Source organism: Gadus chalcogrammus, chromosome 14 (genome assembly GCF_026213295.1).
Source record: "Gadus chalcogrammus isolate NIFS_2021 chromosome 14, NIFS_Gcha_1.0, whole genome shotgun sequence".
NCBI lineage: Eukaryota > Metazoa > Chordata > Actinopteri > Gadiformes > Gadidae > Gadus > Gadus chalcogrammus.
In genome coordinates, this window is record NC_079425.1 from 1,783,813 (window position 1) to 1,806,312 (window position 22,500).

General features: G+C 47.8%; 2 protein-coding genes across 6 annotated transcripts in view; both read left to right on the forward strand.

The window, feature by feature from the left end:
- myzap (myocardial zonula adherens protein) overlaps positions 1 to 8,224 on the forward strand; it is an 11,493-nt gene extending 3,269 nt beyond the window's left edge. Inside the window, exons 3-14 of one of the 2 annotated variants that reach the window (XM_056608359.1) lie at positions 1,486 to 1,578; positions 2,470 to 2,640; positions 3,127 to 3,219; positions 3,651 to 3,764; positions 3,969 to 4,121; positions 4,640 to 4,765; positions 5,432 to 5,560; positions 5,950 to 6,044; positions 6,141 to 6,246; positions 6,437 to 6,520; positions 6,747 to 6,853; positions 6,956 to 8,224. In XM_056608359.1, coding sequence (XP_056464334.1) covers positions 1,486 to 1,578; positions 2,470 to 2,640; positions 3,127 to 3,219; positions 3,651 to 3,764; positions 3,969 to 4,121; positions 4,640 to 4,765; positions 5,432 to 5,560; positions 5,950 to 6,044; positions 6,141 to 6,246; positions 6,437 to 6,520; positions 6,747 to 6,853; positions 6,956 to 7,373 — 1,689 coding nt within the window. In that variant the 3' untranslated portion in view covers positions 7,374 to 8,224. The remainder of the gene's footprint in view (positions 1 to 1,485; positions 1,579 to 2,469; positions 2,641 to 3,126; positions 3,220 to 3,650; positions 3,765 to 3,968; positions 4,122 to 4,639; positions 4,766 to 5,431; positions 5,561 to 5,949; positions 6,045 to 6,140; positions 6,247 to 6,436; positions 6,521 to 6,746; positions 6,854 to 6,955) is intronic. The other variant, XM_056608360.1, reaches the window with a different exon arrangement.
- A 563-nt stretch (positions 8,225 to 8,787) lies between these two features.
- Positions 8,788 to 13,409, forward strand: polr2m (RNA polymerase II subunit M). Of its 4 annotated transcripts, none has more exons than XM_056608586.1 (5): positions 8,788 to 8,879; positions 8,968 to 9,096; positions 9,753 to 10,283; positions 10,705 to 10,930; positions 12,557 to 13,409. In XM_056608586.1, the coding sequence occupies exons 2-5, from the start codon at positions 8,987 to 8,989 to the stop codon at positions 12,698 to 12,700; spliced, it is 1,011 nt and encodes a 336-aa protein (XP_056464561.1). In that variant the 5' UTR covers positions 8,788 to 8,879; positions 8,968 to 8,986; the 3' UTR covers positions 12,701 to 13,409. The 4 variants fall into 4 exon arrangements, with proteins under 4 accessions (XP_056464561.1, XP_056464563.1, XP_056464560.1 ...); XM_056608588.1 differs by having other exon boundaries at positions 8,805 to 8,875; XM_056608585.1 differs by having other exon boundaries at positions 8,818 to 9,096; positions 12,557 to 12,709; positions 12,816 to 13,408.
- Positions 13,410 to 22,500: the final 9,091 nt, after the last annotated feature.

The following is a 22,500-nucleotide window of genomic DNA, read 5'->3' on the forward strand; positions in this document are numbered from 1 at the left end:
TGAGGCCCACCCCTCCAAGTCCTCCTTAAATAAATAACTTGTTTAATGAGTATGACATCTTTGGAGCGTGGAACATAACATCGTACACAACGCGGTATAGAAACCACATCTAGGTCAACCTTCGTCAGCTGTATGATCGAAGGAAGGGAGATATGGGTCAAATAAGAGGATTCAAACAAACACACCTCCCTCTCCTTAAATATGATCCAGTAGGAACCGAAGCAACGTTGAACTAGGAGTCTTGTAATCGGACACTCCGAGCGCCAGCCTATCTGGGGTCCATGACCTGTATGATATGAAGGATTTCTAAACCACTGGAAGTGCTGGAAACTGAGACTTAGAGATGTTGTTGTGGAGGCTGCCTTGGGATTTGTACTTCATTCTTACAGTCTTTAACACGGGACATGATGTCTGTACTATCTACGATACAACCTGTGCTGTGGTGATGTCGTCACATCATTATGTTTATGGATATTTTTTTATGTACCATGTACTTGTGACGTGAAAAAGAATTTCCCCTTTGGGACAATAAAGTCAAAAGTGAAAAGTTTAAAGTCTAAAGTCTATAATCCAAACCTCCAAACGGATTAATTAGAATATCCAGATGATCTGATGATCTGTATGAAGGTCCTTTAGACACTCTCTAACTAAGGGAGTGGACGTTAGCTTAGGACCATCGGGTGGTCCATCTCTGGAGCTCACAGCGGCCGGGCTGCAGGCCTGAACCATCGCTCTCTGACAGCACGCTGCCCGACACAGAGACAACAAACCGGCTCGGCCCATCAGGACACACTGGGGTCTTTGTTCAGGTCCGGTTTCCTCTTATCGCGTTGGATATCTCGTCAGACCGGCGAGGGGGGGGGAGAGACGCAGCCTTCGAGGTGAAAGGTCTCTTTGTTCAAACTTTAATGAAGATCTTATTTGCTCCTGAGGTTTTACACGATGGATTAGATAAGAGGCCGGTGGGCATTTTAATACGATCATGACCATCAGAAGCTTTGGCAGCGACAGATTGATGGTCAACACTCTATTAATCCCAAGGAAGGGGGGGAGGGAATTCCCTTTTTGGAGCATAGGAATGATCTGTTACAGAATATCTGATTATCTTCCATATCTGACTTTGGAGATAAAGAAATCCAGGCCAAGTTCACATGAATGTTAGCCTACTAATAATAATATAATAGTCCTTACATTAACATGTGAACTACATTCCTTGGTTGCACTCGGCCAGTAGGTCTGTTTGAGTTTATCTCTAAAAGGCAAATTCTACTGAAACTCAAACACAGAGCATGCGCTTGTAGAGTTTCCAGTTTTCGGGTAAAACCCCCCAAATGATTAGCCTCCAATGTCATGTGATATTTACCCAGAATAGACTGTTTGACTCCCGCAGGCAAAACGCTTCCATAAAAACAGCCTCGTCAAACCCACACTTCCTATACACTAAACCTGGGGAGATCTCTTTGTCTTTTTTTTTTCCCCACACAGGATGCGAAGGAAGTGTTGGCCAATGGGGAGTGGAAGAAGAAGAACGGCCTGGTTCACAGGGGGAGGCCGGTGGGACGGGAGGCCCCGGAGCAGGTAGAGCGCACCCCCACACACACACACACACACACACACACACACACACACACACACACACACACACACACACACACTGCCACACCTCTGATACTGAGGGGGGAAACTCCTCTGAGATCCCCATCATCTCTTTACGCATCTGGGGTGACCTGGCTGCCTGTGTATTATGCACTCTTTTACCGAGCTGAATTCAGGGGGATACGAAACAGTTGGTCCCAATCCCATTTCTACCCCTTACCCCTTCCCCTTAGCCCTTCAAAACAAGGGGGAGGGGTAAGGGGTAGAAATGGGATTCGGCCTTATTGTGTTGGAAAGGAAAACAACAATTCCTGATCATCCTGATCATCCTGATCATACACATAGAGTAAGTTACATAACATTGTTATATAAACCCATGCACCATGCAGTGATGCATCGGTCACATACATTGTTTTTACTCACTGGACCAAATATCAACCTATTTTCACATGAATTGATAGGCATTGATCCTATCGATGTTACCTCAGACTCACTGCCTCTCAACGTGCACTGAGCTGCGTCTGCCTGCACAGGGGCGACGGGGAGAGAGGCAAACCGCTGCGTACGGTAGAAGCTCCAGAGGTACTGGGTTACAGAAACCTGACACTGCCTCCCTCTCTCCCCATCGGCCCCCTGCGCCTCCATCGCACGCTCCTTCACTTCAGCGTCCGTTTGTCCCCCTCATGTTCCCGCGGTGCCTGGAGAGTCATGACGAGGCATGACGTGCTGCCACAGCTCTATGCACCGTTTATACTTCTAAAGGATTCCAGTGCAGGGGGGGGGGGGGGGGGGGGACAGCGGCGCCCGGGTCCTGGGGCCATCCCGCTGAATGAGTGTGGCTGCCACGGTAACCCTACCCCTCTCTCGCCTCAGCACCTGAGGGCCTCAGCCAATGGCAGCGGGCCCCCGGAGGGCGGCGAGCGGCAGGATGGGCCCAAGGTGTACGGCGTGGTGCAGAGGACGGGCGGCGACCGCACGCAGGAAGTGATGGCGCGGCAGTGGTCGGCCAATCACCTGCAGGACGAGATGAAGTACATCAAGGAGGTGAGCGGAGACGACGGCCGCGGGAGCGTCGGCACGGCTACGAGGGGTTCAGTGGGGGCGCGGTCGAGGGACGGAGGCACACGCGCACGCACACCACGCACGCACACGCATGCACACGCACACACACGCACACTCACACACACGCACGCACAAACACACGCACAAGCACACACGCACGCAAACATCCCGGCCGGGATTAATGGTTATGCTTTCATTTCTTTATTTGTATGGACAAAGCAGAGAGCTCATTGTTCCAGGTTTAAATACTTTCGGTAGATGTACTGCGTCTGAAGGGATTCTAGACAGCGCTTGTGTGCGACCCCGTTCCCCGTTAGGCTTTCTTAGATTTCTATGCATAAAATGATTAAAGGTTGGTTAATGTCGCTCTTCATCCACCGCTCCAGTGTGTGGGTGGTCTTCATCAGGTGGATGAACACTAAGATGGACCAGGGTGAACTCGTGTGTCTCTCCCTCTCTGTGCCCCAGGTCAGAGACTCTCTGGAGAAGGTCCGGGAACGCATGTACGGGCAGTTTGGAGGCATGCAGCAGTCCATGCAGAAACTCTCCCAGGAGATGAGGGTGAGGACTCAGGGTTAATGAATACATGAACACCTCTGTTGACATGAACTCCGTTAGTTAATGGTTACTAGACCATTAGTTAATGCGTACTACATTAACTAATGTTGACGAAAGGATCATTAATGTCCTATTGTACGGTATGTGTAAATGTGTATGCGTGTCTGTGTAGTGTGTGTGGGTGTTTTTATATATATATGTGTGTGTGTGTGTGTGTGTGTGTGTGTGTGTGTGTGTGTGTGTGTGTGTGTGTGTGTGTGTGTGTGTGTGTGTGTGTGTGTGTGTGTGTGTGTGTGTGTGTGTATTATATATCTAAAAATGAAATGTGTGTGTGCGTGTATATCTGTGTGTGTGTGTGTGTGTGTGTGTGTGTGTATATCTATAAATGTGCGTGTGTGTAGATATTGTAACGTGTCCATCCGTCCGTCCGTCAGATGGCCAACACCCACCGGCGGACCCTGGAGTCGGAGGTACGCGTGAGGACCACGGCCATGGACAGCTACGACCAGATGAACGGCTCCCTCATCTCGGCCAACCTTGACCTGCAGGTACGGACGGGGTCCTCTGCACTCTGGCCTTCTCCCCGGGGCCCCCCGGGGCCCGACGCAGCTGCAAGGGCTGTGATACGTCGGCTCACTAAAACCCGACGCAGAACCATAAAGGTTCAGGACTGCGTCGAGGCGTCTGCGTGGTCATTGCGTTGGGTGACCGTGGGACCGTAATCAGCCCTTAACGAGGCCGTCTCCCTCCAGAAATCGCTGCTGGAGAACTGCAAGACGCGGGTGGACATGCGGGACGAGGTGAAGACGCTGCGAAGCTCCCGGCAGGAGACGGAGGCCCGGCTCCGTGAGAAGGAGCAGCAGCTGGCCTCCGTGACGGCCGAGAACCAGACGCTGAAGCTGCAGGTGAGGCCAGGCTCACACTCACTGGAGTATACACAATCACAGACGCACACCGACACACAGCCATGCAGTAACGCACACGAACACACAGACAGTCGCGGACACACACATGCACATACACATAAACACACATACAAACACACACACACATATACGTACACACTCACTTTCAACATTGTGGTATATAACGGAGTAAACATTGTGGTATTATATTACAGTAGAAGACCGATACTACCCGATTACTATAGAGATAGTATTTCTCTCAGGGATATCTTAGTGGTGAGTAGTATCATCTGAAGTGGCCGTAAAAAGCCTATCAGGAATGCAAATTGTGATAAAGGACTTTACAAACATGCCGGACTTGAGGCTTGACTTGTAAAGTATAACTATCATGAGAAGCAGGAATGCTAGTTATTCTTTTCAAGTCCAGCGTTGTTTTCCCATGAGGCCGTTCCAGTCTGTCTGCATGTTCCACACACTCTGCAGGGCTGTTCGAGCGATGCTGTGGTTTGTTCTTTCAGGTGGAGGCGACCGAGGAAGCCCGCACCCTGGTGGTGAAGGAGGTCTCCTCCCGGCTGCAGAGGGAGTTCGACGAGAGGCTGATGGCGGAGCAGAAGAAACACAGAGAGGAGATTGAAAAGCTGCAGGTGCGCATTCCTCGTGTCACTGTTACTCACACAGAGAGTGTAGAGACAAACAGGACCGGCCACCGAGAGATACGAGGGAGTGCATTGGTTCTAAGATATTGTTCCGATTTGATTCTGTTGATGTTGTATATTTACAATACATTTACATGTAGGAGCCTTTTGAAGACGCTTTTTCTCCAAAGCGACTTACAATAAGCAAATTTGTCAGAATAAAGGGAAAAAACTATATATCTCTGTCGGTACAGTAAGGATGTTCCTAGAACCAAGTTCCAAGCATTAACCATCACTAGGTTAACCCGTTCCCCGTACACAACAAAGACAGCTAGGGTAAGATGCTACATAATGCTAAGTACTATTTTTTAAGTGCCAGGACATACAACATACTTGAGGCTTGACTTGTGTACTTTAAGTGTACACAAGTGTGTACTTTAAGTGTCCGGACGTACAACAACCAATAAGTTTGTAAGAGGGGTGTGTGTGTGGGGGGGGGGGGTGGACATGCTATGCAGACTTCAGGTGAACTCTGAACATGTGTTCCTCGTGAAATGCCTCGACAGATGTGCTTTGCCACGTCAAGGAATTACAATGGTGCACGAAAGACCTTTTTGTGATCCAAACTCAGTCGCACATCTGAAAGCACTTCTGGTTTTCCTTTTTTCTGCTCAGGCCCAAATCGACGAGTACGTCAGGCGTCTGGAGGAGGCCGAGACCACGAGCCGCACAGCCCAGGCCCAGGTCGCCGAGCGGGACCAGAGGATCGGAGAGCTGGAACGCCTTCTGGACTGCATGGGACAGGTAGGGCTCTGGGACCCCCCCCCCCCCCCTCTCTGTCCCCCTCCGGGCGGACCGACACACAGACACCGCATGAGCCCAAACTACAGAATGATGAGCTGGAAGATGTGTCGGGTTGCGACCTGAAGCCTCGACTCTCCTTATGGTGAACCGGCCAGCACCCAATCACTGATTTAAAATGTTTTGCCTGTATATATGTATGAATGTATGTCAATTAAGACACCCATTGCACTCCTGATCATCCCTGGAAGGAGCGATACCCCACTCTGCGTTCCTTCTCGAGATATAAACACACGGCCTGCTAAGCCCTTTGAGACTGTACCTTTGATTAACGGCTATACAAATACAATTGAATTTAATTTAATTTAATTTAAATGTCATGCTCATCGTAGGAGAAGACCCAGCTCGGAGAGAAGCTGCAGAAGTGTGAACAACGGCTCCGCCTGCTGGAGCTCACTGATCAGACGGACGGCAGCGTGACACGGAGGTACCCAGAGAGACCCTCACCAACATCGTGCTGTGTTTGAGTTGCTCTTCATGGGAGTAAAACCGGCATTGAGTCCTAACTGATCACTTCACTTAGATCCAAAAGTCTGGAGAACGAAGCGACAGACCTCCGGGAGAGGATCAAACATCTGAACGACATGGTGTTCTGCCAGCAGAGGAAAGTCAAAGGAATGATAGAGGAGGTGAGGACCCACGTCTCCATTTAAAGACAGACGGACAGACGCTGTCTCTGCATGTCGCATTCCAACCTGCGTCCGAGTGTCACTCAAGGAGAAATAACGAGTGCATCTCCGAGGGTACTGAAATGATGTGCGTAATGCTATTCGCTCAAGCAGTGTAATAACCAATATTTTCTTTTTATAAAATGCAAAGGTTCAATCGCTCCGGTCTAAGATCGCACAGAAGGACGTTTTCATCTCAGAACTCCTAGACAGGATTGCCATAGTGGAATGTGAGGTAAGGTGGCAGGACTGACGGCCGATCTCCTCTCAGGGTTGTGGTGGTGCTGTCGCTTTACGACTTGATTGGAGTTGAAGTGTTGAAGCTTTCATCAGATGCCTGCGTCATTTCTGTGTGGAGGTTTACCGTACCTATCAATTCACTTTTCACAACGGATGTCAGACCACCTGATTCCTTTGCATGATCTGAACTGATCCCGTTCTTTCCTCTTTTCTTTTCCTAGAATAATGAGTTAGACGACAAGCTGAAGTATTTTATGTCTGTGCAGAATAGGGCAAGAGATAAACTCCAAACCAGGGAGGTTGGAGTGGGCTGTGATTTGCCCTCTAGGTAAGAAGTTCAGCCAAAACATCAACAACACGTTAACCCAAGAGAGAGAGACAGATCTGTTGGGACAGATCCTCATCCTTTGACCTAACCGTGCGTCCACAGGAACGAATCCCAAGGCAGGCCCAGCGGGAGCCCCCTCCAGTCTGAGCCCAATGACTTCCCAGGACCGCATCGTCCGGACCCCTATTCGAGCAGCCCCTCCCCACCCAGGAGCCCCCAGGCTTCCTACCTGCCCCCCAGTAGACTGGAGAGCAGTTTACTGAGGTACACCCCTCTCCAGTACAGCCGCGTCCTGCAGGCCAACCCCAGCACGCCCCCCAGCGTGGCGACGGCCATTCAGGCCTCAGACTCTGAGAGCCCCCCCGGCAACGAGGCCGGCTCCACGAGCCCCTCCAACGGCTCAGGTCCAGCCGACGCCGGCCCCCCCACCCGCGCTCCCACGGCGAGACCCCCATCTCAGATCTACACCCCCTTCATGAGACTGATGGAGATCACCGCAAATATCAAGATCGATCCGTGACCTTCACTTCCTCGTGTCGGGCTCAAGGACGTTGCCAAATCAAAAGAAGGGATGTATATTTCTGATTTGAAAAGATAATTTGTTTTGCATTTTGGGTGAAGACAGGGAAAATAAATATAATGATGTTATGGAGGGGTCAAATGCTGGTACGGTATTGTGAATGCGTGTATGGAGTATCTATGTCGGAGAAGCCTTTTATTGATGTGAAACATTCACCCCCGTTCTGCAGTGTTACTGTAGCTGTATATAGTTTTGGCACTGTAAATCAAAGGTTGTTAATAACACTGCTGGTTTGTACTTTATTTTGTTTACAATATAGTCCACCTGGAAGACTCATTGAAGGATAGGGATCATATGGGAAGAGGTCAAAACCATTCCTTTGCATTTTTCTCTACTTTGGTATTTACTCCCGATAAATGAAGTGAAGTATTTTGTTATTTTTTAAACTGCATATTTATTACAATGTTTGATGTTGAACATGGGTGATAGAAATGTATCCCGTGTTTCACCAGTTTATTAACTAATGAAGTATGGTGCATTTGAATGATGGAATATGCGTATACATTTGTATTTATGGAACTTCCTGAGCCGACTCAATATGCGAGGTGCTTTCTATCAAGAGTAGAATCAGCTATGCCCCAATCAATGCATATTAATCTGCAAATACAACATGAAGCCATATATATTTTGAAAATAAATATTATTTATGTTCTCTATTGTTATTCTTGTCAATTTAATAATCCGGGTCCTTGGAAGTAACTAACCCACATTTATTTGTAGGTGACGTACTATATACCTCAATGTTTTTTAATTGTATTAATGCCATTGAAGGTATTACTATGACAAAAAAAATCAACTTTCACAATGATTAATATAAATTAAATTAATATAAATAAAACAATTGGTCTTATTTTATGAAAAAGCAAAACGGTGTTATTCCCCTCCTGCATTTCAATCAATCTATTTGTCCCTTAAAATGTATTATCTGGGAATGCCATGAGTTGATGGCAAAATAATAAATTGTATAAATTATATAGAAGCTCTTTATGAGAGAATAATGATACAAACAGATGTACAGAGTATAAATGGAATTAAAACTTAAAATGGTCGCTAGGTGGCAGTGCAGCTTGATATGACAAATACTTTACACAAAAGTCGAAGAGAAAAACTGGTTGGTTTAAATCAAATTGCATTATATCAGAATATAAAGTGTGTCTTCTTAAATTGGGGCATATGAATAATCTATTTATTATCTTGCTTTTTTCTGTACTTGAATCTAGAGTTTGGAAGATGCATTCTTCTCGTCCCGGTAGGGGGCGGTTACGCACCATAATGAGGTGCATTCTCCTGGTCGCCCATAGGGGGCGGTGACGCACCATAAGGAGGTGCATTCTCCTAGTCGTCGGTAGGGGCAGTGACGCACCATAAGGAGTCTGGGTTAGCGGGAAAGAGAAGATGAAGAAGAAGATAACCCGGCGGTAGCGCCATAATAAACATGTCGTGTTAGTGAGTCCAGCCAGAGAATGATATAATGCTGGCTATATAAAACAATAAACATGTTTCTTACATCGTTTGTACATCATCTGTTCTCTAGCTAATACACCTCACCAGATATGCGTTCATCGCGGCCAGAGAGCCAGGGCCAGGTGGGAGATCTGAGGAGCAAGACCAGAGAGGAACTCCAGGAACTCCTGGTGCGACAGGAGCACATCCTATCAAACAGGTAGGAGACCCTGATCTATGATCAATAACATCTTATCAAACAGGTAGGAGACCCTGATCTATGATCAATAACATCTGATCAAACAGGTTGGAGACCTTATGATCAATAACATCTTATCAAACAGGTAGGAGACGTTATGATCAATAACATCTTATCAAACAGGTTGGAGACCCCGATCTGTGATCAATAACACCTTATCAAACAGGTAGGAAACCTCAATAACATCTGATCAAACAGGTAGGAAGAAAACTAAAGGAGATCTAGGTCTAATGATCACTAAGATATGAATGCACTATAGTCGTCTATAGGGCGATCCGATATGGGCTGCATTATGTCTGCTGTAAGTTGTGTTCATGGCCGTCTACTGTCAAGGAGATGGAAATACTCGATTGCATCACACTGATTCATGTTACTGATGCGTCAAAGACGTTACACACATCGTCTACCGAATACCCAGACTGTTTAATCACACGTATCACCAATATGAACCCATTTTGCTTCCGACACCATGGAACAACCGAGATGTTTTCCTCATCCTCCTTAATATCGCACACACGTCACCTGACAGCTGACAGCTGCCTCCGCGCCGACTGGCCTCGTTCCTAAACGTTGTGTTGAGTGAATAACGAGGTGATGGCAGAATGCTCTGTTTCCAGGCGCTTCCTCCGCAGTCTCCCAGACGGCGGGAGGAAGATCTCCGACTTTGCTGAGAGAGTTCGCCTCGCCCTTGTTGAGCGCGACGAAGAGAAACAAAGACCACGCCTGCTGTTTTCTGTGGGGACAGAATTACAGTCCAAGTACCAGCAGGCTTTCTCTCAGCGACAGCATGGGGGCGACCCCGGCGCCGGGACGTCCTCTAACAGCAGGCCGGTCGAGGGTGCTGCTGCGGGACAGATGGACGTGTCTCACTCCGATCACTCCAGAGTGACCGTTGGAGCTGAGCAGACGCCCGCGGCTGGGCTGGCCTCCGGCGCCACCGGAGAGAGAGACCTCATTCAGGCCCTGGAGAAGGTCTCGCTGTCGGACGCGTCCAGCAGCAGGGCGCCCCCGGAGGCCTCGAGGAGCGACGCAGAGAGGGGCGACGTGTTCCTCAGAACGCCGCCGCACACCAAACCCAACTACCTGGAGGTCCTGGAGAGGACGGAGAGGGCGTCGGGCGACCGCAAGCAGAGATTCAAACCAAATCAGTGAGCGGTTTTTTGGGGGAATATTCATATGGATGTTGGATTTGGGTTCATAGCCTTCAATATGTTTAGAACCATATACGTTTATGCATTTGATTGTCTACGGCTTTGACCAATCGGTTAAAGGGGACATATTACACCACCAGGTGTGAGTGTGATTAGCCTTACAAGCCGTTTCGAAAATCTGCCCCATATGACCTCACTAGTGGACGTGTCCACCTAGATGTGTGCTGGATAGATCAGTCTACCAGCCTACCCAGTGGACTGTAGCAAACGTTGCTCATCTATTCAGCACAGATCTAGGTGGACAGTTTAGTGATGTCATATGGGTCAGATTTTCGAAACAGCTTGTAAGGCTAATCACACTCACACCTGGTGGTACAACGTGTCCCCTTTAACGTTCCTATCCATGTCTTTATTGCAGCCTTAGCCCCAGCGCAGAGCATCACTCCTCCTCAGAGTCACTGTCGGGTGATCAACCTCTCAGACGGACGCCGCCCCTCTCTGCAGAAGCACGGAAGGAGAGGGACAGGAAGCACCTCGATGACATCACCGCTGCCAGGCAGCCGCCCCTCCACCACAGCCCCGCCCTGCTGCTCTCCCTGGAGGAGTCGGCCTCGCTGCTGGAGGACCAGGCCCGCAAACACCAGGTGAGGTCCCACTAGTGAGGGGTCGGTCGCCCACAAGTCGGTCAGAACCAACAAACCCTGGAGGGGACGGACGAGAACTGATTCTTTTTTCTTTTTTTTTAAACCTATAACAAAAATATGGTCGCGTTAATAAAATATACAAACAAACAGAGCTTCACCTCCCCGCGACCTCATATTGATTGAGTCTAAAACGTTCTCATCGATTCAGCCAATGAGAGAAGGTAGCAATCTCGTTTCCATGGCCCATGGGTAAACAAAAAAAAGGCACGTATGTGCTTTATATATATGCTTAATATTTACACTTGACCTGGGTAATTTCGCCAGAACATTAGATAGTAGTAGGCTACATGCATGTTGATTAACATTTATTCCATAATTTCCGATGCCCTGGCAAATGACGTAACAGACCATCTGATTTAATGAACGAATCAAAAAAACGAATCGTGATAGTGAACGGAACTGAAAGAAATAATTCTCTGAAAATAATCGTTTTGCCCATCCCTAGTTCTCTCTCTCTGCATTTCAGATAAATGGGATGTCTTTGCAAGACTGAAAACCTCGTTCCGTACAGTTCAATGATTCTTAATGCGTTGTTAACGTGGGGAAAGGGCACCAGATATTAATAATAACTTTATTTATATAACACCTTTCAAAACAAAGTTACAAAGTGCTTATAATGGCGATCGATGTTACAGCCCTCAGACTGTCTCTCCTGGTTCATATTGATGTTACAGACCTCAGACTGTCTCTCCCGGTTCATATTGATGTCACAGCCCTCAGACTGTCTCTCCTGGTTCATATTGATGTTACAGCCCTCAGACTGTCTCTCCTGGCCCGGTTCATATTGATGTACAGACCTCAGACGGTCTCTCCTGGTTCATATTGATGTTACAGTCCTCAGACTGTCTCTCCCGGTTCATATCGATGTTACAGACCTCAGACGGTCTCTCCTGGTTCATATTGATGTTACAGACCTCAGACTGTCTATCCTGGTTCATATCGATGTTACAGCCCTCAGACGGTCTCTCCTGGTTCATATCGATGTTACAGCCCTCAGACTGTCTCCTGGTTCATATTGATGTCACAGACCTCAGACTGTCTCTCCCGGTTCATATTGATGTTACAGTCCTCAGACTGTCTCTCCTGGTTCATATTGATGTCACAGACCTCAGACTGTCTCTCCTGGTTCATATTGATGTCAAAGACCTCAGACTGTCTCTCCTGGCCTGGTTCATATTGATGTTACAGACCTCAGACTGTCTCTCCTGGCCTGGTTCATATTGATGTTACAGACCTCAGACTGTCTCTCCTGGCCTGGTTCATATTGATGTTACAGCCCTCAGACTGTCTCTCCTGGCCTGGTTCATATTGATGTTACAGCCCTCAGACGGTCTCTCCTGGTTCATATTGATGTTACAGCCCTCAGACTGTCTCTCCTGGCCCGGTTCATATTGATGTTACAGACCTCAGACTGTCTCTCCCGGTTCATATTGATGTTACAGACCTCAGACTGTCTCTCCCGGTTCATATTGATGTTACAGCCCTCAGACGGTCTCTCCTGGTTCATATTGATGTTACAGACCTCAGACTGTCTCTCCTGGTTCATAGCGTGTTGTGTCCTTTCAGGAGCTCCAGTCCAGAATAGCGAGCCAGAAGCTGAGTGAAGCGCTGAAGGTCTCCATGGGGAGCTTCGTTCCTGAGACCGGGCCCCAGGCCGCCTACAGAGAGGCCCCCGCCGATGAGGACCAGCCTTCCTCAGAAGAGGACTAGCCCACAGAGGTCCCCCCCGATGAAGACCAGCCTTCCTCAGAAGAGGACTAGCCCACAGAGAGGTCCCCCCCGATGAGGACCAGCCGTCCTCAGAAGAGGACTAGCCCACAGAGAGGTCCCCCCCGATGAAGACCAGCCGTCCTCAGAAGAGGACCAGTCACTGTGGTGGGGTTCTGGGTAAACCAGGCCTAGACCTCTGTGTCTGTGTCTCATGTTTCCGGGCCGGATCCCTGGTTCTGGTTAGTCCTTCTGGAGAGGAGCTTTTATCCCGGGCTGCGGGAGATCGATTGTGAACTCAGGTGATGAATCAGGAGCAGCTCGATAACTTGGTCACACCTGGCTCAGTTTCAGCTCATTTGAAAATATAATAATTCAAAGTCAAAATGTTTAGTGTTTCACATTCACCATGACATATGGCATATGAAATATGACATTGTTTTTATTTATTTGTCAAAAAAATCATATCGGTAAATTTTATCTGTTCTCATGATTGCAATCGAATCGTTATTGTGATTTAAAATTGCAAACTATAAAATCAACAATTTGATACCATACTTAAATGCCCAAAAGCAGACTTTTATTTGGTGTTTTGTTTCAACACATTAAGAACCGTGCCAGATGTGTTCAGATATGACAAGTCCTGTGAGACGATGGAGCGCTCAATAAAATAATCTACTTTTGTAAACATTCCTTCTGTGTGAGAAATGATTTGACATTCTTCAGGTCAGCCAGATATTGGAGGTATTTTAGCAATGATCCTAAACAAAGCCAACATCTCCCTCAATCTATGTCCACCAAAGCTCTAGTTTTTAAATAAAGTATTTAAGGTTTTCAATTGAGATTTGCTTTCTTGCAAGTCACTGAATTGCAACATAGGAAATTCTGAATCCTGTCAATAATACTAATAAACCAGTCTGTGGACTCAATACCATATATATTTGAATGTATGTTGATATTTACTAACTCAGCTGAATCTATCATTGGTTTTAAAGATGGTCCCAAATGTATGCAACACCTTAAGGAAGGTATTAAAACTTTGTTTAAGTCCACAGTTGCGTAACAGTTTTCAAGTAATGGCTAAGAAATAGTTGAATACAAAAATGAGTAAATATTGGTTTCATGTGAACCAGTATCTTCCAGTATCCAGTTTATTTATTTAGTCTTTATCCGTTATCTTTTAAGCCCTTGACTCAGACATGTCTGAATTCTTTCCAAATGTTATCGAAGAAGCAATCAGTGAGCCACTTGATAAGATTATCGGGAGGTCGTGAAACATGGAAGCTGAAACATCTGGATCGGGTTTGGATCCTGTGGAGAGGATGGGAGGGCGAGAGGGTAGAAGGGCGATGCGACTCTGGGAAAGACAACTTCTCCTGGGTGCTGGTGTACAGTAGATAAGACTTGGCAGTGAGGTTCTCCTCTCCTCTCCACACTGTCTCTGCTGGCCCACTCCTCTGTTGACTTTGCTCAGCTTTTCTTTATTGGGTTTTTAGCAAAAGGCCCAAAGAGGAATTTTAATTAGTTTCCCGAGAGCGAGGAGGGCTGCGGGGACTGAGGGTGATTCCATCTGGCTGCTGATGATCTGTGATAACCTTTGGTAATTGCTGCTGAGACATCGGTGGGAAGAAAGAAAAAACACATCTGGCCGGTTTAAGAGCGGACTGAGGAGAAGTGCCACTCGTGTTGGTGCTTCCTACGCGTTCAAACACCTGATCTTAGAACGCTTTCCCTCTGAATGCTTTCAATCATTTATATAACTTTTTACACTACTAGTTGCTTTATTTCTTTCCTCTCAAGATTGTTTTTCAGCGTTCTATTGTCATTTGAAACCCTAACTCACCACCTCTGTTGTAAATTGGATTCTTCCTCTATGGTCTCTGAAGAAGAAGACGGGAGTCCAGACAGACTCTGTCTCTCTGATAATAAATATGAGTTATCGTCCTGGTACTGGTATTAATTAAGGCATAAGCAGCACTACATTTAAATAGGCCTATGGAGACTGTTACCAGTGAGGCCGATTCTGTGGCTGTAGCCACCACAATGAAGGGAAGTTATTCGGCGAGTTTGTGAAACCAGCGCCTCAAATTAATATTGTTCTCCCCAAGTAGTCTGCAAGTGATTTGCTCCGACTCCTGAGGCCTAAATCACACATCTCGAGGGAGCAGAAATAATTCGGTGTTCGGAGGGGGAAAATAGTAGTGATTTCATAACCTGTTCTTCAAAGACAAGTCGACTCTGTGTTACCTTAAACATGTGATGTGTAGACTGGCATTAAGAACAATTGTGTCTCCCTTGAATCATTGCATGATGTGTGCCGTGTTGGTGACTGAGGTCATGCTTTTCCCCGCCTCTCTCATGTTTTGTGTTATTTTAAAAGGGGATGTACCGAAATGGACGCCGCCCGTAGCTGAATCATCTTAATTCAGGGAAGGAGACACACACCCACACACTGATTCAAAACGATGATGCACTATTACACTAATACATATTATTGTATAAATAAAAAAAAGAAACAAAAAGTTAAGTCTGACTCACATTGGGCTGGTTTCTCTTGAACTGAACTGTGCACTGAAAATGGATTGTTCTCCGGGAAATGGAGGTGCTGTTATTTTGGGCGCGTCTCCAGTCCCCCGCAGACCTTAATTGGATTAGGAGGATTAAGTCATGAAAATGGATGGATGGATTTTGACCAGTTTGACAGTTTGCCTACCTTTCAAGTTAACATAACATCAAGTGAACTTTAACTGCCCAACGCTTAACGCTCACGATTGTTGAAAGTGAAATAAATGCAAAAGGTAAACCATATGGTGGATAATATATCCATCTAGCGCGATAAAAAGGCATCGGTTGTAGTAACAAGAATTGGCCAGTGGAGGGCAGTAATGCATCTACACACATCTCTCTGCTTCCATTTCCAGTGGGCCCATACTCCTATTATTGCTCCATAAAGAAGTATTTTATTATTTATATTTCATTATAACACATTTTTCACTAAGTTTTTGTGTGAAACTTGGAAAATCTAACAAATTGATTAATAAAAGCAAAACCACCATGGGAATCTAAATGTGTTCTAATCGGTAGGTTTGTACAACGATGCACTACTTCTACTGACGCAGCCGCGGCAGATGTGCCACTGGAACAGAAATCCCCCGATGCATCCGAGCAGCACTGACTCACAAGACAAACCTTTAAACACACACTATTTGGTATGATCACTATGTCGAGCAGGAAACTCCCACCATATCGACTTGGAACGCCTTGCATGGCCACCCTGTGGCCGAAACAAACGAAACCAAACAGAAAGAGAATAGGAGGAGAAGGTAGCGAGACAGAGGGGGGTGGGAGAGGGAACACGGTTTGTGATGCGAGCCCCGGGCCAAGAAGCTGCCACGGCCTCCATAGCCGCCCCACGTCCGGGCTGGCAGCGCATTGAGCGGGCTGTTTTAGGGGCCTGTCAGGGGCCCATCACAGCCAGGACGCGTCTCGGTGGGGGTGTGGAGGGACTGCCAGGGCACGGCGGGGGAGGGGGGCCCGGGTTCTCCCGCACAGCCGATGTCTCATAATGAGCAGAAGAAACTCCCGTTCTCGCGTCCACTTCCAACAACGCACTTTTTTACACAACTTTTTATTTCATAGATCTCTGGTTGGAAAGAAAACCAAACTCTGGGCTGAAGGTTGCATGTACGTTCAATCAGTTGAACACTCCACACATTTAAGTGTTCTTTAAGGCACAATTAGACCAAGGTTGTGAAACACTATAGCCTAGTTGTTCTGTTCAATGTTACATGAATATGTAACAGTACGAAATGAAATCGTATTACAATGACCCCAGTTACATTTTAAAGTATAGAACTAAATATATGAATACATACGAATAAACATGGGAATTTATATGTTGACATAGGCTATGGGCAAAGATCTGAAAACTGTGGTTCAGTGAAATGTAGTTCTTAGTGGTATCTGATATCTGGGAAGTGGAAAGTAGAAAAATATATACCAATGATCATGAAATGAACAGTAAACCTCCCGGTATACGACAGATCCCCCCGTCATCTCTCCGTGGGGCTGTTGGGGGACAGCGAAGGGAACCCCATCCTGTAGTTTGCAAGTGAGATTGTGTTTATTAGTTTTGCGTCAGATACAACTGTTCTCTGCCTCGGGCTCTGTGTTGTACTACAGTGGTTGTAAAACAGTTTGTGAAAGAAAAAAAATGAGGCAATCCTCCTTTGTCCAACAATTATGGGGCCTCTGTATGGAATCGCTGGCTTGTTTATATGCTGTAATGTTGTGTTCATGCCAAACTCACTCCGAGCCCCAGGCCAGGTGTTTTTGATTGCAGTTTGGTTTTCTTTTTTCTGTGTGTGGAGCAGAGTCAGCAACACAATGCGATGGCTGGCAGCCTGTAGGATACCGATCAGGAGTCTCTGGGAGGAACGGGTTTAGGGGTCGACACCTCCAAAGAAAATAGGCTTCGTAGACGCAGGGAAACTAATATTTGTTATTGTGTGCTTTTTTTATCACCACATGAGTGCGATTTAAATGGATTTTCATTTAACGATACGATTTGGCAGCAATAAACCAACTCTGCAAATGACTAGTGGTCAAACGTGCATTGTTTAACAAAGAGGAGCTTGTTGCTCACTCACTCTCCTAATCCCAGCCAGATCCTCCAAACAAAACTAGGAACATGGAAAACCTCATTTGTCGTGTATCGCTCCAAACAGATAAAACGATAGTACTCTCATATAAAGCCCGAGACGTTCCTATTTGAAGCTCATGTGTCAGTTCTTCCAAAGGGTTCAATGGCATATAGTAACTGTCCAACTGTTGTTCTGGGACTGGACAACAATGTTCACGGGACTCGCTTCTGTTGTGGTTTTCTAATTCTTCTATTGTTTCTTTTTCTCTCTTTCCTACGAAACCAAAGTTGTGTGTTGAAATAATAAGACCCAGTTTGGACATTGATGCGGAAACTTCTGCTTTAAAAAGAAAGTCATAGTAGATCAAACGACCAGCTAACGGTCAGATTTAAGGTCAAACCCTCTGGACTCAGGCTCCAGTATGAAACACATCCTTATATTAGGCTGATTTATGAGCGGAGGGATGTGTCATGTGTTCAGAGAACCACACCCGTGATCACATCCCCATAATCACACCAGAGAGGTGGGGTTGAGTTGGATGGGGTTAGGTGCAGGGTTGGAGTTAGGTGGGAGCCAGTGGGAGCTGAGCTCCCATAGAGAGAGGTCTGGCTCCCATGAAAGCAGCAAACTCAGATATCTGTGGGGGTCTCTGAAAATACAGCAGCATGATATCGTAATTACCAATAAAGCTACTTTCCCTTCCACATGCAGAGTGATATTGACGTTAAGTAAGGGATAATAGAACGCCGGTCATTATCGGGAAAATAAGCCCCGACAGGGTGAACCGGACACTGACGTGAAACGGAGGTGTCTTGCTTCGACTTGAAGGGGCTTATTTACGACTTATTGTCAACAACTCAGCGCAAGGCCGGTACGGACTCCTCCCCCCCCCCCCCCCGTCAACAACTTTATGAGACCCCCACAGAGATGGAATTATAACTCGAACCCTGGTTAGGTGGGTTTGGTAGGGTGGGGTGTTGTTGGGGTTCAGTGGGGTTAGATGGGGTTAGGTGGTGTTGGGTGGGGTTGAGTGGGGTTGGGTTGAGTTGAGTGGGGTTGAGTTAGTTGGAGTTTGTCGGGGTTGTGTTAGGTGGGGATGGGTTGGATGGGGTTAGGTGGGCAGGCCATTGAAGGAACAGTCGTCCGTCCCCCCCACCAGGCGCTGCTCCTTCCTGTTCCTGTCTCTGCGTTCAGGGATCATAACAACATGGCCGTGACCGATGGAGAATGCAGCGCTGCGCTCACATGGCTCCACTGGGCTCTGCTACAGGTGCAGCGGTCGTAAAGAGCAGCGGGAGCTGCCGCGTGTGTGTGTGTGCGTGCGTGCGTGCGTGCGTGCGTGCGTGCGTGCGTGCGTGCGTGCGTGCGCGCGCGCGCGCGTGTGTGTGTGTCTGAATGGGCATGCATATGTATGAGTATGTGCGTGTGTTTGTGTATATGTGCGTTTGTGTGTGTTAACACATGTGCGTGAGTGGCACATATGTATTTTCATGTGTGCGTGCTTATGTGTGTATGTGCATGTGTGTGTGTGTGTGTGTATATGTGCATGTGTGTCTGTGTATGACGTGCTTGACGTGGTTCAGGGCACACACACATACACTGAGGCACATATACACCCACACACACACACACATACACACATATATGTGCAGGAACACATACCCACACACACACACACACATCCATACATGCAGGCACATGCACACAAACACACTCATGCACTCGGCACACAAACAGGCACATAAACACACGTAGACACACGCACAAAAGGACACACACACACATGCTGAGCCCACACATACAGACCAACATCACACACCCGTACTACACCCTGACAGATATTTGGTGAATGAGATAAACGGCATGCTCTGTTGCAAGAAGAAAGCAAGCATTTCATGTAGTGTTTGTTTTGAAGTGGCCTGCTCTGTTCTCCGACACACCCACGCTTTAAGTTAACATGCCCCGCCAAATAATGAGATCCGCTCTCTGCTTTGAACCCGTGGAGTCCATTATAGATGTTAGGTCTACCTGGGGAAACACAGAGGGACATACAGAGGGACTCCGTGTCCCACTGGGAGTCCGTCCTGTGTTGTGGCAGGAGAATGACATTCAAGACCTCTGGATGAGAATAACGACGGTTCATCTGAGCAGCAGCAGCCTGTAGAGCTGGCTCATCGTGAACGCCTCCGTGTGGAAGGGGAGGGGAACAGGGATGTTAATGATTGTGTTGTACTGATCCTTTGGTTCATTGTTCGGTGATACATCGTGGACTGATTTGTCGTTGTGGGGGGACGTCGTTGTGTTTGAGTCGAAGGGAAACAGCATTTTAATTAGCCTATAGTACAGCATGTTAACCTTGGTTTAGGGTTTTACAGTTCTATCACTCTCTTGAGTCCTCTAAATATGGCAGAGTATCACCGACATCAAATCCCATAATGCACTCTGATGACCTACGAGGCCCATGGAACTATTATTACCTTACAGTCCGTGGTGTGTGAGTGGGAACTTACATTTTTTACTCCCTGGACGAATTTCTAGATGCTGTGTAACTCATCATGTTTACCAGCTATCACATTCGTCCTCCTTCGTTTTGGGAAAATAATGAGGAATTCTGTGAAAGGAATCCTAACCGTCTCAAGTGCCCCCTCGCAGTTTACATGGTGAGTAAACAAAGTTGAAACTGTACATATTTCCCAATGTTCCTTCGCTTTGAGACTGTCAAACCAAAATGTATTTTGGAGAAGTTTGGAGAAGATGTTGCCGCTTAGCTTTCCTTCACAGCTCAGGCTGAACAGAGACGTGCCTGCCAGCAGTGGTCAATATATATCAGTATTATAGTGTCTCATTGTTTCAGATTGTAACATCGAACCCTGAAGGGCATCGGGGACATCCCATAATAACGATCATTTCGGACAGGAAATCTCTTTAGAGTTTCATTAATCACTTTACACTACTCTTCTGTAAAACTGAACCTGAGGATCTGACGGAGGAGTTGACGTACCTTCATGATCAGCGTCTCTCCTCAGCCTGCCCACACCGTGCCCTCACAACATGAGTCACGACGGACTGACGGCAGCGACCGGGCGGCCCTCGGCCCGACGTATCGTTGTTTAACCCGGAGAGGCAGGGAGGAACACACACAGGCCTCCTTAACCGGCTGGCAGACGTGGCTCAGGAGGTAGAGCGGGTTGGCTGGTAACCAGAAGGTCGCTGGTTCGATCCCCGGCTCCTCCTAGCCGAGTGTCGAGGAGTCCCTGAGTGAGACGCCTCACCCTGACTGCTTCCGACGAGCTGGCTGTCGCCGTGTGGTTGACTCCGCCGTCGGTGTGTGAATGAGTGAGTGAATGGTCGTAAGTCAGCAACGCTTCAGCGAACGTGGGGCCGCGGCCGACCGTGGTCCCCTTGAACCTCACGGCGTGGCCTGCGCTCCACACCGCATCGTGGATCTGTTTAGGCAGCGTTTAGGCCTCAAACACACCGCATCGTGGATCTATTTAGGCAGCGTTTAGGCCTCAAACACAACAGAGAAGCAACAAAGGACAGATCTGGCACGGAGGGAAGGAAACAGCTGTGGCGGCCTCAGTGGCCCGCGGTCCTGGGTGATTTGTCTTCGACACTGACACCTGCAAGCCATTTCAGGAGGATTTACAGGCTCAGGGCCAGCCGCTGGGGAGGAGACAAACTGTTTTCACAGCAAACGAGGTGGAACCCTGTGTTGTTAGTTGTTAGTTGTCCGACTCTGGTCCGGAATTTGCAGCTCTTTTGAAAACAAGGAGAGGATGATGAGCTTCAATGTTCAAAACATGATGTCTGAGGAGGAGCGGATGATAGGGATGGATGAGACATGTGTGCCTCATTCACCGGGTGGGTTAATATGGTGTGACAGTGAGAGAGAGAGAGAGAGAGAGAGAGAGAGAGAGAGAGAGAGAGAGAGAGAGAGAGAGAGAGAGAGAGAGAGAGAGAGAGAGAGAGGTGGAGATAGAGGAGAGAGAGAGAGAGAGAGAGAGAGAGAGAGAGAGAGAGAGAGAGAGAGGTGGAGATAGAGGAGAGAGAGAGAGAGAGAGAGAGAGAGAGAGAGAGAGAGAGAGAGAGAGAGAGAGAGAGAGAGAGAAGGAGAGAGAGAGAGAAAGAGAGAGAGAGAGGGTGAGAGAGAGAGAGAGAGAGAGAGAGAGAGAGAGAGGGAGAGAGAGAGAGAGAGAGAGAGAGAGAGAGAGGAGGAGAGAGAGAGAGAAAGAGAGAGAGAGAGAAAGGGAGAGAGAGAGGGGGAGAGAGAGAGAGAGAGAGAGAGAGGAGGAGAGAGAGAGGGGAGGAGAGAGAGAGGTCGGAGGGAGAGAGAGAGGGAGGGGGGAGAGAGAGAGAAAAGAGAGAGAGAGGTGGGAGAGTGGGAGAGAGAGAGAGAGGGGGGGGGGGGTTAGAGAAAAGAGAGAGCACCGGGAGAGGGGGAGAGAGAGAGAGAGGTGGAGAGAGAGGAGAGAGAGGGAGAGAGAGAGAGAAAAGTGAGAGAGGTGGGAGAGGGGGAGAGAGAAATAGAGAGAGAGAGAGAGAGAGAGAGAGAGAGAGAGAGAGAGAGAGAGAGAGAGAGAGAGGGTGAGAGAGGGAAAGGGAGAGTGGGTTTGAAAGATAGAGATTGGTGGGGGGACGGAGAGCAGGAGAAAGAGGGAGGGGGGAGAGATGGATTCAGAGAGTTAGAAGGGGAGGAGAGAGGGAGGAAGAGAAAAAGGGAGAGAAAGAGGGGGGGGTGAGATAGAGAGCAAGACTCAAAGACAATTAGTTTGGGGAGCTTGGGACAGGATATGGGGTTCACATTGATGATCATTAGCAGGAACTCAAAGGGTGGGGCGGACCGCCCTTCACCAGCTCAGAGAGCAGCTGCTGCTGCGCGGCGGGAATCATCGGAGCCATAGCTCTCCTCTCAGGTCCGTGTGTACGAACTGGGTTCTGTCGGCAACAGAACGAAGAACTCTGCGGACGTCTGAAGCTGCGGGTTCCGTGGTGTCTGTCACTGATACCAATGAAGTGACAGACACCAGGGTGGGGAACGTGGTAGCGATGGAGCTAACAGAAATGCATTGAGAGACAGAAGCGGCACCATCTCTCTCTCTCTCTCTCTCTCTCTCTCTCTCTCTCTCTCTCTCTCTCTCTCTCTCTCTCCGAGCGTCG